At 44.8% G+C, this 17,791-nt stretch overlaps 2 protein-coding genes across 7 annotated transcripts in view; one reads left to right on the top strand and one right to left on the bottom strand.

The window, feature by feature from the left end:
- Window positions 1-3,456, bottom strand: part of Anxa4 (annexin A4) — a 113,930-nt gene extending 110,474 nt beyond the window's left edge. Inside the window, exon 1 of the mRNA XM_052719355.1 lies at window positions 3,171-3,456. The gene's annotated coding sequence lies outside the window, so the exon portion shown is untranslated. The remainder of the gene's footprint in view (window positions 1-3,170) is intronic.
- Window positions 3,457-3,557: 101 nt separating this feature from the next.
- Aak1 (AP2 associated kinase 1) overlaps window positions 3,558-17,791 on the top strand; it is a 168,846-nt gene continuing 154,612 nt past the window's right edge. For 3 of the 6 annotated variants that reach the window (XM_052719352.1, XM_052719353.1, XM_052719351.1), the window contains exons 1-2: window positions 3,749-3,890; window positions 4,078-4,462. In XM_052719352.1, coding sequence (XP_052575312.1) covers window positions 4,300-4,462 — 163 coding nt within the window. In that variant the 5' untranslated portion in view covers window positions 3,749-3,890; window positions 4,078-4,299. Of the gene's footprint in view, window positions 3,700-3,741; window positions 3,891-4,077; window positions 4,463-17,791 lie in introns of those variants that run through there. The other 3 variants (XM_052719350.1, XM_052719348.1, XM_052719349.1) reach the window with 2 other exon arrangements.

Here is a 17,791-nt window from a genome sequence, read left to right as displayed (position 1 = left end):
CTATCTTGAAAAAACAAACAAACAAAAAAAGAACTGCTAAAGTGAATAAAAACTTTGTTTTGCTGGACAATATATACTGGTCAGATGGGGCTGAAGAATCAGCTGTGAACAGGAAGAGACAAAATCTTCTGGGAGGAGTTTCCTCAGGGTCAGTACACAGAGGGGCCTGAGGCTGCATCCCATACTGGCAGCTGAACTTGGTAGTGTAGAATCACCTGTTGGTTTTGTTTTTGAAGGCATGATGGGGTTCTGGAGAGCGCTAAGGCTTGGAGCTGTGTGAAAGGGCTGGAGTTCCTGGAGAGGCCACTGATGAAGGTGCGGTCTCCGTTGCAGTTGAAGGTCCAGGATTGGAGGGGTCATGGAGAGAAGGCAAAGCCTGGCACCATGTGGCCAGGTTAGAGTCCCTGAAGAGCGTCCAGGAGAAGCTATTGGTGAAGGAACAGGACACTGGGCAGTGTTCCTCCACAGCCTCTGCGTCATTTCTGGCCTCCAGGTTCCTGCCCTGACTACCGTCAGTGACTGTGAGACCTGATAGTTGTAAGCTGAAATAAACCCTTTCCTCTCCCAGTTGCTTTTGGCCATGCTGTTTTTTCACAGCAGGAGAAACCTAAGACAAGGTGCATCATACCATTTCTATAACAGGGTCTGCATGACTGATTAAGCAACACCACAGGGCACATAATTTTCCCCAAACTTAAGAAGACAAACATGCCCATGGGCTACTTTTCACATCTTCAGTATTCACACAAAAAGGTAGATAATAGTGTAACAGAATCTACTTGGATACAGTCAACAGTATCAGTTTTCCAGGCACTGCAACCTTGGGATTGAACAAGATACTATGCTAAGTGCTTAGAGAGTAACTGACATATAGTTGCATAGTAAATGTCAGTTTCCTTTAATGGAACATACCAAGTGTCTCCCAGACCCATTTCAAGTTCACCTGATCTACAGCATGTCCATCTTTCCACCTCAGATTGCTCTTTTGTGGTAGCTAAAGGAAATTATTCAGTTCACTTAAGTACTGCTAAGAACACACTCTCCATAAAAGATTGTGTTGGGTGTCCAAGGAGGTAAACAGAAGGCACTTCACTGCAGTGGTCCATAGATGAAGAACTGACCAGGGACCCAAGGCGTGGTGGGACATGTTACAGAAAGTGTATGTTTGCAGATTAGAGTGGTTCATTTGAGATGACGTCGTTCTCAAGAACTAGTGAGCTCTGGCTCTGTGGTTGATGGGTATCAAATCCAAGTGTTCTATGGTCAGAGCTATGGAGAGCCACATCCATTCCTACCTATGCTCAAGCCTTTTAGTCAGTTTCTTCCTAAGCAGACAGTTTAGCTTTGAGCTCAGAAGCCAAACTGTTTGGTCTTGAATCCTGGTGTTGCCACTACTCTCAGTGTGATTCTGGGCATTATCATCTTTGTGCTTTCAGTTCTTCATCTTTAAAGTGATCTTAATAATAGTACTCTAGTTCATAGGTTGTTGTGAGGACTAAATAATCCAATAGATGTGAAACTAGAAAAACTGTAGTTATAATTGCTATTAATATTAGTCTCTAAAAGAATGCAAAGCAATAAATCTAGTCTCGTAGTCATTTTATTTATTCATTTATTTTTAAACCTCCCCTCTCAGATTGTGATCAAGCTATACATTTTCCAAAAAAAAAAAAAAAAAAAAAAAAAAAAAGCCAGGTGTCTTAGCACCTCTCTATGAGTTTGAGGTCAGCCTAGTCTATAGAGTAAGTTCCAAGCCAGCCAAAGCTACCCAGTGAGTCTGTCTCTCTCTTTCTGTTTCTCTCTCTCTCTCTCTCTCTCACACACACACACACACTAACTAACTAACTAACTAACTAACTAACTAACTAACTAACTAAGAAACCCACAGGAATGATTGTTGCTAGTCCCTTTCTGTTACAACAGTGGTTCAGTGGTTTATCATCCAGGCAAGAACCTAATAAATGCGTGTTAGTTGCCTTACTGCCACTGGAAAGCTTTGAAGGTCTCAAGTGAGCCTTGAGATTTGTGCATACCTGGTCTGGAGCTGGAAAGTGGAGGAAAATAAAACCTGATAGGAAAACAGGGCCTGATAGAGTAACTAACAGATTCTTTAATTCTGTCAAAGTTAATGGATGCTAAGAAAGCTGAGGGTCTATAAGCCAAATAAGATTTCCCATCTATTTTAAGATACATGCCAAGCTTCTTTAGACAGAAATCAAGCCTTTTAAGGAAGGTGAGGAGAACACACCTCGTGGGCTGCGTTAAGGGGATGCTCAGCAGGTGCTGAGTCTCACCCTGAAGGTGGCTTCAGGATTGTGTGAACTGAGGTGGCAATACTGGCTCTCTCCGGAAGGAAAGATGCTATCTCTCTCCGTGGAGTTAGATATCTATGGCACCACATGAAACAAGAAACCACAACAGCCACCCCAGCCCAGCCCAGCTCAATATTCAGATTAAACAAGAGCCGTCTTTTCTTTTCTTTTTTTTTTTCTTCTTTCCTGGGGGCACCCTTCTAGATCTTCCTCAGGTGCCTGAAGCAAAAATTCTATGATGAATTGCAAGTCAAGAGGGCAGTTGCATCATTAAGAAGTGGGAAGAGCAAGTGGAGGAGAAAAATTTATACTCAAAGAAGAGAAAAAATATGTATTTCTTGGGGGAGGGGTCAGGGGAGTTAGGGATTAGGCACATCAGTATCGCCTATACAAGGCACTCTAGGAACAGAAAAGGTCTCAGTTCCCTTCCAAATCCTTAGCATTTGCAGTTTCCAATCACCCAGCCCTGTACCCTATCCTCACCCAGGCTATACCAAGTAATATACCAAGTAAACCCAGCATCTTCTAAGTGAAAGTCTCTAAGAGAAAGCAGTAGGTGTGTCTAAAGTTCCCGCATGAACGTGTCTGGTGAGAACCAGGCAGGTCTGGGTACAAGGAGAGCCATGGATTGGGGTGGAGCCTTAAGGTGGACAGTACCTTGGTCCCTAGATTCCCCCCCACCCCCCCCCCAGCACTGGGCCTCCTGCAGTTCCTTTTCCGACACTCGGGCTTCCCAGGAGTTCTCATTGTGGTCGGGGGAGGGAAGACACTTGTTTTGCTTCCTTCAGCACTGGGGTTCCGCTAGGCTCCCTGCCGGCACCATATTCCCCCCCACCCCCCACCCCCTGCCTTCGGTACCTCTGCTCTCATGACGTCGGGGAACTCCCAAGCACAACTGGGGGCGAGGCAGTTAAGCCGCGTCCTTCAGGTGTCAATCCGGACCCGTTTGAAACCACAATTCCCAGAGTGCCTCGGTCCACGAGGCCAAGCCAGATAAAATAGCTCCAGAGAGTGGGACATGCAGCTCGGAAACTAGTCTCCAGCGTCTTTACCGGATGTGTTTAAATACTCGAAGCCCCACTTCTGCACCACCCCACTCCCACCTCCAGGCTGCGGAGACCGCGTCCGAAGGTGCGCCCGCTCCCGGGGCATTTTGGGAATTGTAGTCCAGATGCCGGGTTGCACCGAACTACCTTTCCCAGGGTGCTCAGCGGCCGGGCGATAGCAACGTTCTCTTCCAAGTGTCTCGGTCCGGAGCCCCCCTCCTCTGGTCCCCGTCTTGCCACTGACTTCTTTCGGTCTGTGGCAACAGCTGGAGTCCCAGAGGCGGCCCTGAGCGGGGACCGCGCTGCCCTGAGAGGCACTTCCGGTGTCAGGTCACTTCCGGGTGGGTGGTCGGAGCGGACGGGCGCGCGCGCGGGGGAGGGGCGGCCTCAGCGCGGCGCTCGGGGATCAGCTGGCGGGCGGGCGCCTAAGCGGCCCCGGCTCTGCGGCAGCGCCGCCTCCTCCGCGTCGCAGGCCGGCGGCCGTGGCCATGTCGCGGGGCTGGTAGCTGGGCTCGGCGCCGGGCTGCCGCTAGTGGGTGTCCGGGGTCCGGGGCCCGGGGAGGGGGTCCGGGCTGGGGGCCGGTGCGTTTCCAGGGCTTTCCTGAAGAAAATGCACGCAGCGTTTCCTCTGGATGACGGCCTTTGCTTCCCCTAGGACCCGGCAGTTGGGCTCTGGAGTGTGTTACTGATTCATCCTCTCTCTGCCTCTGTCATCACAGGTTTAAACTTAAACGATCGCTCCCCGAGGAGGAGGGGACCCATCGCGCGATTGACAGTCTATTCCTGCAGGCGCCGTCCCTCAGCCCCCACCCCACGGGCCGGATTCCCGTGGCTCCGCTCCGAGCTGAAACCCGAGAAGAAATCCTTAGATCTCTTTTCTTTACAACAAATACGAACCGAGAAACCATCGGCATTTTGCCTTGGCGTTTCCTATTGGGAAGATGAAGAAGTTTTTCGACTCCAGGCGGGAGCAGGGCAGCTCTGGCCTGGGCTCAGGCTCCAGCGGAGGAGGGGGCAGCAGCTCAGGCCTGGGCAGTGGCTACATCGGAAGGGTCTTTGGCATCGGGCGGCAGCAGGTCACCGTGGACGAGGTGCTGGCGGAAGGTACGTGGGAAGCCAGTGCGCGGTGAATTAAATTCATGTGCTGATGTGGCAAGACTCTGGTTTCTAGTTGTATGAATGGGTTTTGACCAACTGACCCTCCCTTCCCCCTGCACTTTGCCTGCGAGTCATTGTCCTTGAGAGATTTAAAACTCAGACTGGGAATTGACAGGGCTTGGGGGGCAGTATTGCCCAAATTGTTTACCTCAGTGGCCTTTTATTTTAGTTGGGGGGAGGGTGGTGGAGTGGAGAAACCTCCTCCTTTGACTGAATTATGCGGATCAGATGGGAAAACGTATGTGTGAAGTCTAGATGACATCAAATGCAGGGTGGTGGGCTTGCCATTTCCCTGAAACTTTAAATTCTGATGCCGAGGCTGAAGGGTGGGGATTGGAAGAGATCATAAAAAGAGAGAGGGGTTTCTTCTGCCCAACTTTCCCATTTCTATAAGTGAGTATCCAAAGAGGATTTTTCTGGTGATGGGAATGCATTTTTTTGGTCGTTTGACTAGGTTTGTTTCTTCACCCAGCTGTAAGCAGGTCCCCAGGATGTAGCCAAGATAAAATCATCAGAAGTGAATGAGATGGTTTTGAACTCGGTCGCTTAGGCTTCCTTTCTCCTGTTTTAGTTTCTATTTAAGAATTACTTAAGAGTGGCTCTGGTTTAGTTTTCTCTCAGTTGGAGAGGGTGCTGTTTAGATCTGCTGGTCGATTCTCTCGGTGTGTGTTCATTTGTGTATCTGTACTCATGCCCCAGGCTTTAGGGAAATCTTTCAGTGTTCCTCTGCTCACCTTAACCTCGACCTTCATAATTATGCCAGACTGATACTTTTCACAGCTCATTTCCTGCTTAGAGTGCTTTTATTTTTAATAAAAGCAGCGATTTCCTTGGCATGAAGCAATTCAAACTAATTGGATAGGGCCAGCCTACTGTAGGTTGTATTACAGACTGCCAGGGGTTGGGTGTGGGGGAGGCCTCGGTGAAGGCAACATGGTGGTAGGGGATAGTTTATTAGCTAGGGAAGAGAGGATGAAAGCTAAGAGGCCCCTTTGAAAAGGAGGCTTTTGCAAGCTGAGTTGAAGCAAGGATCCCTACCTGGGCCTAGGAAATGCCTGTCATGGTGAGTGTTGTAGGGTGGTGGATGGGTGGGTGGGAAGAGGGAGAAGCTGTGTTTGACTCAGTTTGTGTAAGCACTGGATTCGGTGGGGCCCGGTTTCTGAGGATAGGATTGAAGCCTGTACTTAAAAAGCACGATTTTAAAGAGATATCTGAGAATGAATTTCCTTTTGCAGTTACTGCTGTTTTCATCCTTAGTACTGCTCCAGTTGGACTTAGTCTGGACCTGAGTCACCATCCTTTCTGAACCTTTCTTTGAGAACTGGTGCAGGGTGGGAGATGCTTCTGTGTCTGCTGCCAGATCTGTACCTTGGAATCTGAGCTGACTCTTTTATCCTGTAGCCAAAGTCCTTGACTGCAGTGGGTGGAGTGTGAGAGAGAGAGAGCAGGAGGATGAGGGGCCCAGAGCTCTTTCCTCTTCTCTAAATGGCCTCTGCTGGCCTCAGAGCCCAGGAACATTTTTTTTCAGCTAGGATGTTGTCTCATCATGTGTGACCCTAAGTATTGCCTATTCTGAGTGATGGGAAAGAGAAAACACAAAATTGGTCTTTGTTTTCTAGGCTGCCCTGGAATTCATCCTGAGAACTGCTCATTGTGCATTATGATATTTTAAAAAGTAGAACTTAGGGCTCAAAACTGTGCATTCATTCATTCATTTATTCACCCAACAGTTACAGAGTGCCTGGGCTCTGGGGACATGATGTTAAACTAGATACTAGAGTTCAGAGATGTTTTAGGAGATGGAAAATGGACAATTAGTGATATGATTAGTGTCACCATGCAAATAAGCTGGGTGCAATAGCTGCAAATCTTGTCCTTAGGGCCCCTGAATGTTAGGGAGCCAAGAACTGTTTTATGGAATGAGCCATTATGGTGACAGCATGGGCTGAGGCTATGCGTGAGAGTAGCATTTAAAATTTGGTCTGGCAAATTCTTTGGCTATGATTGAGCTTGAATTGTGTGTGGCCTTTGAAGTATGTGGATATGTAGGAGTCAGTATTTATGTGGCACCTACTGAGTTTAAAGACACTACTAAGTTTTGAAGGGGTGAGGGGTCTAAACTCTAAAGTATGACGCCTGCCTTTATTTTAATTAGCCAGTAAATTTCCTTGAGGTGCTGTGGATCATGCTGACCTTGTACATGTACCCCTGATGTCTGTCTGCCTTTAGGGAACTACTAGTCAATATAGGAAGAAAGGAAATACATTGCAGGTATCGTAGTGTGCTTTGGGCACTGATTGTATAGTTAGACAGATTTAGGTTCAATGTTTGAATCTGCTTTTGTTTTTAAATATTTTTACATTGCGTGTGCACATGTGTGTGTGTGTGTGTGTGTGTGTGTGTTTGTGTGTGTATGTATATGTGTGCGCACAACAGCATGCATGTGGAGAACAGAGGACAACTTGCAAGAATTGGTTCTTCCACCATGTGGGTCCTGAGGATCAAACTTAGGTCATTCAGCAGATGCCTTTAGTCTTTGAGCCATCTCACTATTTCCTGGATCTGTTTTTAAAAAAACATTTATTTATTAGTATTACTTATATATATAAATATGTTATATTTATATATAATTATTATTAGTGTGTGTGCATGTGTGTGTGTGTATATGTGTGTGTGTGTGTGTGTGTGTGTGTGTGTGTGTGTGTGTGTGGTGTGTGTGTATTAGTGTATAGAAGTCAGAGGACAGTATTGTTATGTTAGTTTTCTCCTTCTACCGTTTCCTGGCTTCTGGGGCTAGAACTCACATTGTCAGACTTTTGTGACAAGTGTCTTTACTTGTTCAGCCATTTTGCTGGCCCCCTGGATTCTTTGTTTTTTTTGTTTTTTTGTTTTTTTTCAACCAGTTATACAACTTGGGTCAAGCTATTCCATAGGAGAACTTATTAGAAATGAAGCTCTCACACCTCACTCTGTAGATTGTGGGTATGAGACTTTACCAAGTTCCAGGGAGATTCTGATGTAAGCTAAAATCTGAGTTCCACTGCCCTGTGAGGTGGTATTGAGGCTTTAGTGTGATAGTAGATAAAAAGATAGTATATAAAATAAATGGTAGCTATTATGTAGCCAGCAACAGTGTGTCTATAGTTAAAGATGAGTGGAGAGCAGGGTGAAAACTGGCCGAAACGATCCAAAGCGGGGTCAGATGTTCTTTGCGGTATCGTTTGGGTAGCGGTGCCTCTTCCCTAGCCCCTCTTCTCTGAGTCCTCAGTTCTGACCTGTCCACTAACCCCAGCCAGAGTTGCTCAGGGATACTGAGTTATATGCCACGTGCCCCAAGCAGTGGCCAGGAGTATAGGTGGTGACAGTGGCAGTTTTCAAACACAGACCTGATTGCCACCACATCCTGTTGACAATTTCCTTTTCCCTAGTGTGGGGATTAGTGTGTGCTTCACAGAGGGGACTGGCAGGACTCAAGAATCAGGTGCTAGACAAGAGGGAGTACTGGGCTGCCATCTTCAGCGGCTGTCTTGCTAAACTGCTCTCTAACCAGTCCCTCAGGCACTTGGTTGTCTGGAGGAAGGTGAGCCTCTCAGCCATGAAGTAGAGGGATATGACCATCTCTAGGCCGAGTGCTTTCTTAGTGAGGATGCCTGAATGAGATGATAAACCATGTCTGAGTTAATAGACATGTGATAGCAAGGGAAGATTTGGCTTAAGCTTCTAGAATGAGCTCATTGGGAAAATTAGAGCAGTGCTTAGAAGCAGTACTTTTGTCATACTTCTTGGCTCAATAAAGCCTTATATCTAAAGTTTAAACAGTAAGTAAATATTGAATACTTGCTATGCCTAAGGCCGCATTCCAGAGCTCTATCAGTTCTGCAGAAGGTGAACTAGCAGGCCCCACAGAACGTTCTCACCTGCACAAAAAGAATCCAGGTCTGGGGCTGGTGAGAACTAAGACTATCAGAAAGCTTCCCTAATTCCCCCTAGCTGCAGAGCAAGAAAGAAAGGCTTGAAAACTGTGTGCAACCCCTCCTCTCCAGCCCACATATAGCACACAGTTCTAAATGTCTTGGTAGTACATGTGTGCATTCATCTGGTGAGCCATGTATTTGTGTTTTTCTGCAGCAGGCACTGCATTAGGTTCCAAAAAAAAGCTTGATGGGTCAGGGATTGAGACCAATAAATAACAAGTCGTCCTGGAATGAGTGTCCTGTTCAGCGATGATAGGGAGAAAGGGGTGGTTTGAACAGGAATGGCAGTTCCCCAGCAAGTGTACCAACCGTGTTACCCAAGGCCTCCGAGCCGGAAGGAATGGTGTGTGCAGACATGTGGAGTGGTGAAATGGAAGATGAATCTAGGAATACTGACCAGTGTGATGTCACTGTTTTGGTACCAGTTTCCCTTCCAGGCTCAAGGAAAGGAAGCCCATGGTGTGTGTGTTTGGAGGTGGGATAGAATGGGATTCTTGTATACTTGCTCCCCAATATGTATTTGGATGTGTTTGCTGCTCACTTTCTTCAGTGGCTCTGTGCTCTTTGAAGAACTACTAAGCAGCTATAAGCTATGCACTTGCTCCCTTACCGTGCCCTTGCCCTGTGCTAAAGCACAGAAGGGTGTCTCAGAAGTGTCTTAAGAGGCAAGAAGTTAAGCAGAAGCAGGCAGGTGTGTGTGTGTGTGTGTGTGTCCAGTGTTAGAGAAGAATGCACAGGGCAGTTAAGATGTTTGATTAGGGCAGGTGAGAAAGGGAAGAAATGGTTCATGGGGACCATTGAGCACCAAGCAGAGAGATTAGTTAGATCCTTCTGAGTCCCTCTCTTGACGCAGATACCACTTTGATCCCTCCTACTTCAGATGACTTTGCCTGCTGGGAAGTCTGGGTTTTTTACAGGCAATGCAGATTTTCAGGGGGTGGTTTGTGAATGGTGTCTTCCTGGTTTGGGGCATGATGACAGTTATAGCTTTGCTAAATATAGCCAAATCAAGAATTCAGAAATGAAGTCCAGAGTACGCAGTTGCTATGGTCAGAGCTCTCCTTTGGTCTTTCTGACAAAATCCAGCTCGTTTAATGGGAGATGAAGTGAGAACACATGGGTTTCAAGTGGGAGCGTGTGTGGGGAGCATCTACTGTACTTCAATAGCTAAGATGGGGGTGGCTTAAGAAACATTAAAACAATTGAAGTGTATTTTAACTTGTAATATCTGAAAGTTGACCCTTTAGAGAAAGGACCAGGACCAACGTCCACCTATGTGTGGTACTCTTAGAAGAACAAGTGCCTTCTGAGCCTGCTTACGAGGTAATCTAGCCAGTGAAGTCGGAAGCACTCACTGCAGTCTACTTTTCTGAGTCCTCTGTGAACTGATTCTGGTGTGACCTGGAGATGGAGCTTGTTCACCCACTGCTTAGCCAGTGAGTGTTGTGCAGATGTTCATGTGCCAGGCGTCGGCCTTTAGGAACTCACAGTAACCGAGATCTTGAGACATGGGAGAAATCACAGGACCTGTTGAAATGGAGCCTGGAAAAGGGGGAAGGCCTCAGGCCTGGCAGAGTAGCTATCTTGTGTGGAGTAAGTAGCCAGGGAAAGCCAAACAGTGACATTTAAGGTATGTCTTGAAAAATGAGAAATTACTGCCAGATGGACAGGATCAGGAAAACATTCTAGGGAGAGGGGATAACATGGCCAAAGCTGTACGTTCTGAGATTGAGGTAGTAATTTAATTGTGGCCTATGCCTGTGCTGTCCACTAAAGTAGCTTCAACTGGAGATAGCTGTTTAAATTATCCAAAATTAAACAAAATAACAATAACAGTTTAAGACTTCAGACACACTAGCTAAATGCTAGTTGCTGAAAAGCCACCTGTGACTAATGCTTACAGTTTTAGACAGAGCAATAAGTCTAGTTTCTCTTCATAGAAAACCCTGTTGGGTGGTGTAGGTGTAGGTCAGTGGTCTCTAAAGCTGAGGAGAGATTAGCACTATTATGTTAACAGCATGCCAGTCGCTCCTGTGTGACTTGTGTATAAGTCATGCTCATGTCCTGCTGTCATTCTAATATCTGAAAGGATGGCATATACTTAAGTTGAGATTCATCATGAGCGCGGTGTATACACAGCCAGTTCTAAATGATGGCAAGCTTTTGGTGAACTTCTTTTATAAGCCATGTTTGTTCCATTTTTGTAATGTACCCGATGAAGAGTACATCAGAGGGAAGTGACAGTGCCTCTGTGCTCCTGTTCACTCATGCTTGTGCTGTCTTTAATCCAAGGTTTCTTTCCAGAAGTCTTGGTAAGCCTCTTGGTTTTATAGGGTTATCAATTCATTTAAAACAAAGTGATTAGTAAATCCACTTACCAAAACCCACATGAAACATAGTATTTCCTAGATAGGATGGGTGAAAGCTGCCTCCACTAGCCTTTTGGTGTGAGACACTAGAGTGAATGGGAACACTGGTTTCAGGCATTAGTCATTACATATTAATAAAGATAGAAATCTTAGTTTTTCTGGTTTTTGTTTGCTTTTTTGTTTGTTTGTTTGTTTTAGACAGTCTCTTGTAGTCAAGGCTGCCTGTGAGCTTGTTAAGTAGCTCAGGATGACCTAGGATCATCCTGCTCACTTTCTTAGTCCTAGGGTCATAGAGAGTTGTACTACCATGTCCAGGGCTTTTTGTTTGTTTTTCTTCCATTTTGGATTGAGGTAAAAGCAGACTGGGTGTTATCTCACATCTTTAACCCAGCACTGGGAGGCAGAGACAGGCAGATCACTGTGAGTTTTAAATCAGCCTGGTCTACACAGTGAGCTCTAGGCAACCAGAACTGCATAATGAGATCCTGTCTCAAATAACAAAACAAAACAAAACAAAAATAAAAAAAAGTATACCCAGTCACTTCTGCCCACATAACTATTTGAGTGCACAGTTGGACAGTGTTAGCTGCCTTCATAGATTGTAGCCATCATACCATCTTCCTTCTTAATACTTTCATCTTGTAAAACTGAAATTGTATACCTACTAACCTATCTCCCTTTCTCTCTACTCTCTGGTACTCTACTTTCTGTTTCTTATTACTTTTAATTATACTTTTAAGTGCTTCTAAAGGAATCATAGACTGTTTGCCTTTTTGTGACTGGCTTATTCATTTCGCGTAATGTCTTCAAGGTTCATCCATGTTATAGTTTATTCTTTATTTTTTAAGGCTCAATACTATTCTGTTGTGCATACATTTTACATTTTACTTGCTTATTTGTTTGTTGATGGGCAAGTGAGTTGCTTTCACCTTTTAGCTATAGTGAATAGTATTATGAACATGGATGTGGAAATTTTTCTCTAAAACTGCATTGAATTATTTTGGGGTGTACACATAGAATTGCTGGGTCATATGGAAATTTTTTAAAAACATTTTTTATTTTAGTGTGGGGTTGTGCATGCATCACACTGCACATATGGAAGTCAGAGTAGGAGTTTTTCTTTTTCTATCACATGGCATCCAGGGACTGAACTCAGGTTGTCAGTGTTGGTGGCAAGCATCTTTACCTGCTGAGCCATCCTTTTGGGCCTCCAGTGATTCTTTTATCAGTTCTTTGAGAGATTGTCATGTTCTGTCAACCTTGCATGCTATCAACAATGCACAAGGATCTTAGTTATTCCTTTGATAGTTTTTATCTGAAATATTTATTTTTATTTTATTTATGTATATATGTGTGTGTTTGAACCTATGCCATGTGTAGGGTACTCATGGAAACCAGAAGAGTGCACTAATCCCTTGGAGCTATAGTTATTAGGCAGTTGTGAGCCATCTGGCATGGGTGCTGGGAACTACTGAGCCCTCTCTCCAGCCCCAGTGTTTTGTTTTTCCTTTTTTAAGTCAAAGTCTCATGTAGCCCAGCCTGGCCTTGAAGTTAGCTGGGAATAACCTTTATTCCTAATCCTATTTCCTCAACTCCCTCATGCTCAGCTTATAGGCATGTGCCACCTCACCTGGTAATTATTATTATTTTTGTTTTATTTATTTAGTTATTTAGTTTTAGTTTTTTGAGACATAGTCTCAGGTGTGGCTCTTGTTGGCCTGGAACTTGCTATATAGAACAGGCTGGCCTCAAACTTATAGGTGGACTCAAAGAGATCTGCCTATCTCTGCCTCCCAGAGCTGGAATTAAAGGCATGCACCACTATGTCCATCTATATTACTGTTATTTTAGACACAGGGTAGTTCAAGTTGACATTAAACTTTACCTAGTCTCTGGAGCTGGGAGGATAGGCCTGTGCCACCATGTGCACCGAGGTCGGGCTCTATCATCTTTTTGGAATGGTAGCTGGCTTAATGGGTGTTAAATAGTGTCTCATCGTAGTTTTGATTTGCATTTCCCAAATGATTAGTCATGTTGAGCATTTTCATGTGCTTATTATCTATTTGTGTATCTTTTTGAAGAAATGTCTATTTAAGTCCTTTGCTCATTTTTGAATCAATTGTTTACTTATTTGTTGAGGCTTAGAAATTCTCTGCATTCTGGATATTAATCTTTTCAAGAGGAGGATTTGCAAATACTTTCTGAAGTTTTGGGTTGCCATTTCTTGAAAATCTTACTTTCTATGACGAGAATAAATATAAATAAAGGTCTACCTTTCCTTTCTGTACCTCAGTGGATTGTCTTATTGTCTTGGATGCACTATTTGAAGAGCACTGATCTAGAACCATGGTCCTCAGTCTTTTTTGTTCCTCAGGAGATGGAAAGTACTTGCCTCCACTTTGAGAGATAAGATTAGAGCATATCAAACTTGCTGACCTCAAGGTGTTAACTAAAACAAGGTTCCTCAAAGGATGGATTCCAGTAAAAGACTTGGACAAGCAGCCTTTATAATGTTTCATTGTGCACTGATCTCCCTTTCAACCCTTTCAGAACGTAGAGACTATGCCATATACCCCAGGACTGCAGGGGATAGTGTTGAGTGGTATAGTCTCTTGTTTCTTGGGCGTTAATTGTGTTGTCTCTAGTAGGAAGGCCGAGCTGAGTCTTTATGACTTCTCTGTTAGGTGTGGCAGCTCAGATGTAGCTGAGATGCTCAGTAAGCCTTGCTGGCTCTTTTTTTTTTTTTGAGACAGGACAGGGTGTCTCTGTGTTGCTTTGGCACCTCTCCTGGAACTCACTCTGTAGCCCAGGCTGGCCTTGAACTCACAGAGATCTGCCTGCCTTTGCCTCCTGAGTGCTGGGATTAAAGGCGTGTGCCACCACCACCTGGCGCCTTGCTGGTTCTTACAGTAACAGTGTACTGCATTCTCTTATTCATTCTTACAACATCCGGGGAGGTAAGAAGAACAGTTAGTTCTGTGCAGTGAGAATGCAGTAGCCGGAATGGTTAAATGACTCTCCCAAAGCTACACTGACAAAAGAACTTGACCCAGGTCTGCAAGCTGCAAATGCAGGATCCTTCCAGAAAATTCTCCCTTGTATTGATGTCTTTTTCTGTTTTTCTAAGACAGTGTCTCACTATGTAGCCTAGGCTGGCCTTGAACTCACAGAGATCTGCCTCTGCTTCTTGAGTGCTGAGATTAGAGGTGTGGCCATCATACCTGGCCCTATCATTTTTCATAATAATCATATTTATTTATTTATTTATTTATTTAGGTCAGCACTGGGGGTGGCGCCAGAGGGCCTGTATACCCCAGGCTAGGCACGTTCTCCACCAATGAACATATACCCTTGGCCCCTTCCATAACACTCTAGAGCCCTTGTCAAATAAATCTCTTTGTGAGCTTTTTAAGCCTGGGAATACTTGCACAGTATTTTAGGGTTACTCATTGACTAAGTCTCTTTGGGTTGCAGAAACAATTCCATAAACTAGGTAGCTTGCAAGTAAGTTGGTTTATTTCTCAGTTCTGAAAGCCAGAGGTGTACAACTGGAGAGCCAGCATAATGGGGTTCTGGCCAGGACTCTCTTCTGGGCGTAGACTGCCTGCTTTTCTATGTTTTCTCATAGGGAGGAATGGTCAGGATGGCTTTCTGGCACCTCTTTAAAGGGCACTCATCTCATTCCTGAGGGCCTTTCCCTCAAGAGTAATCACCTTTTTATACTACCATCCTGGTGACTAGAACCCAGCATACAGACTTTGGAGGAACACATTCAAACCACAGCATTGAGAAGAGAAGACTTGGGAGAAATTTAAAGCTCTAAATCTATATTAGTGAGTGTTAGGATACTAGTATCACTAATTTCAGCAAGCACCTGCCAAGACTGGTCATCTTACTTTCTTGGGATTACTGGTTTATTCCTATAAGAGCTTCTTAGTTTATGTAAGAATTAAGGGTTTTAAAAGAATAAGAAAAGTTACTGTTTTTTTTTTTTTTTTAAAGATTTATTTATTTATTATGTATACAGTGTTCTGCCTACATGCATGCTTGCAGGCCAGAAGAGGGCACCAGATCTCATTACGGATGGTTGTGAGCCACCATGTGGTTGCTGGGAATTGAACTCAGGACCTCTGGAAGAACAGGCAGTGCTCTTAACCGCTGAGCCATCTCTCCAGCCCCAAAGTTACTGGTTTATTGATTCTAAGAAAGTGAATTTTAAAAAGTATACCTTTGCCTGACGTCACATGCACACTGGATGCTCTGAGCCATACTGGCTCTTTTGTTACCACACTGGTCACCACATCATGTTGTGCTACCTTGGTAGTTATGAGATTCTGGGCTTGGTAATTCTTTGTTGAGGGTAGGGTTGGTCTTGTGTATTTTGGGGTTTTCTATTGGAGAGTGAACCGGGGAGAGTCCTAGGCAAGTACTCTATCATGGAGCTATATCCTACTAGATGGCAGAGATACACATACCTGCCCTATTGTGACAAACAGGAGTCATTTTGAATTAGGTCTCCACACTGCCAAAGGGCAAGTTGCAGAGCTAAAATGAAGTTGAAAATGGAATTTTGGGCCAGCATGACGGCTCAGCAGATAAAGATGTTCTCTGCTAATCCTGACAACCTGAGTTCAATCCCCAGACTCACATGGTGGCAGGAGATGACAGACTTGTGCAGGTTGTCCTCTGACCTCCACATGCTGTGAGTTGGTCAGCCTGCCCATACACATACACAGAAAATAATAATAGTTTTAAAAATGATTTTAAAAACCTTGGAGTTTCCTGTGAGGTCAGTCATGGTTGGGTCAGCTTGAACTGTCATTTTCTTCCTTAGGTTGAATTAACATTGGCAGACAGACAATGGATGGCAGTACCAACTGAAACACTACTTACAGCTTCTGAAAAGTTGAGAGATTATTGGGCTCAGAGCTGATGGCATTCCTGTATTGTTGAGAGGGCTGAGCATGGCATTGATGCCAGATTGTCATCTGGAATTACAGTGATCTAAAATATCAATGTTTTCATCTAGGCCTTGAGTCCTGGAAAGTAGTCCACTGCTGTGCTATTTGTTTTTTATCAAGGTCATTGGTAGCCATTGCACTGGGACTGTTAGTGTGAAGGAAAGATTCTGGTACTCTGTAAATATGAGGTGTAGGTGGTGACTAGTTACACTTATGAGGACAGGGAGAAGATAGGAATCAGGTGCTGTGGATTGTGCAGGTGGAGGTGGCTGCTCTCTAGCTCTTGCTGATTCAACTTTTTCTCTGCTTTGGCTAATCTGGCCAGTGCCAGAGTGTTGCTTCTATCACAAGTCTTTAAACTTGTTTAGTTTCCCCTAGATGTAACCTAACCCTGTTCCTTAGGCCTTTGTCCCTTTCTCCTTAGCATTCTGGAAACTTCGATGTGGGATGGAGTGGGACTGGGTTGGTGGGGCTGTACTGAAAGAGATGATTCTATTAGGCCTTTTGACTGGAAAAATCTTGGCTTGACCAGAGAGTATATGTAGCTCAGCAATGATGGGGAAAACTTGATTTCTGATGCTGTGTGTTCCCTGCCCTACTGGAGTAGAGGGGTGCCTCTAGGTTTTTCCTTTGCCCCTTCTTTGGCTAGCACCACGGGGATTGGGGTTACAAACACAGACACTAGAGGTAGGCAGCTCTTCTTGATTGATCTGTCCCTGAGATGTGGGCCAACTCCTAAGATGCACTTTCCTCACTCTGAAAATGCAAAACCTGGGTTTTTGTGAGATTAGCTGAAAGGACATATGCAGAGCATTTTGCATAGGCCTGGCATGTAGCCGATAGCAGTCTCTCTTAATATTTGGTTGTATAAGGTTTGTTTTCCTGAGGGAATATTTGTTTTACTGTGTATTGATATAACCTGGCCGAGCTGGAGTTTGATACATATCCATAAGCCCCTGGGTGAGGACAGGGAGGAGAGATAAGCACTGTGATTTGACATCCTCTCTTCTTGAGAGCCTTCTCTGTGTCAGGCAAGTTGTCACCAGCCTGGCTTCCTTGTTTCCCTTTACCGTAAACTGAACCAGAGCTTGGGCTTCTGTCTTGTGTGGCTGGGTAAATAAACCATGGCATTAGTAGAGGTAGAGCGGAGCTAGAGAGATGGCTAAGTACAGATTGCTCTTGCAGATGATGGGGCTCAGTTCCTAGCACTCACTGCCCAGACTGCCCCCCCATATATACAATTCATTTGTAGTTTCCCTGGGAAGAAGACAGATGCTGAGTCATGATGGAATTTGTTGTTGTTGCTATTGGTTAAAAGTAATAAAAATCATTTAAAAAAGTAAAAATAATGTTCAGAGGGAAGACAATGACTTTTCTTTGGGATGTTGTCTCGTTTTGTTTTGTTTTGGCTTTGTTTGAGACACTGTCTCCAGCCTGATCTGTAACTTACTTGTAGCCCAAGCTGCCCCTGAACTCATGCCAACCCTCCTGCCTCAGTTTCCTAAGCTCTGCTGCTTAGGGATTACAAATGTGAGCTGTTATAACTGGCTAGTTGGGGACCTTTTAGTAGGAAGGCCAACAATACTCCAGCGCGGATGTAGTTCAGGATGCTGCCAGAGAACTGGCTTGAGAAGAGCTTGAGTGCCATTGGCAGACAACCACAGGATAGGGATGGAGCCTTACAGGGAGGCTGACTGCAGAGTGAGCACGTGCTGAGGGCAGATACCCTAGAATCCAGTAGGACAGATGGAGGAAGAGGAGGACAACTGGCATTCAACTCCAACTCCTCCATGGCCTGCAGACCTCTCTCTGATCTAGCTCTGCCGTTGTCTGTCTGTCTATTCATTTCTGTTTCTGTCTCTGTCTCTGTCTCTCTCTGTCTCTGTCTCACTCTTTCTCTGTCTTTCTCTCTCTGTCTCTCTCTCTCTCACATCTACCTATCTGAATTTTTCTAGCCCAGGCTAGTTTTCA

This window comes from Peromyscus californicus, unplaced genomic scaffold (assembly GCF_007827085.1).
Source record: "Peromyscus californicus insignis strain IS unplaced genomic scaffold, ASM782708v3 Scaffold_6__1_contigs__length_162567912, whole genome shotgun sequence".
In the NCBI taxonomy this organism is placed as follows: Eukaryota; Metazoa; Chordata; class Mammalia; order Rodentia; family Cricetidae; genus Peromyscus; species Peromyscus californicus.
This window is presented reverse-complemented; position numbering and strand designations above follow the sequence as displayed.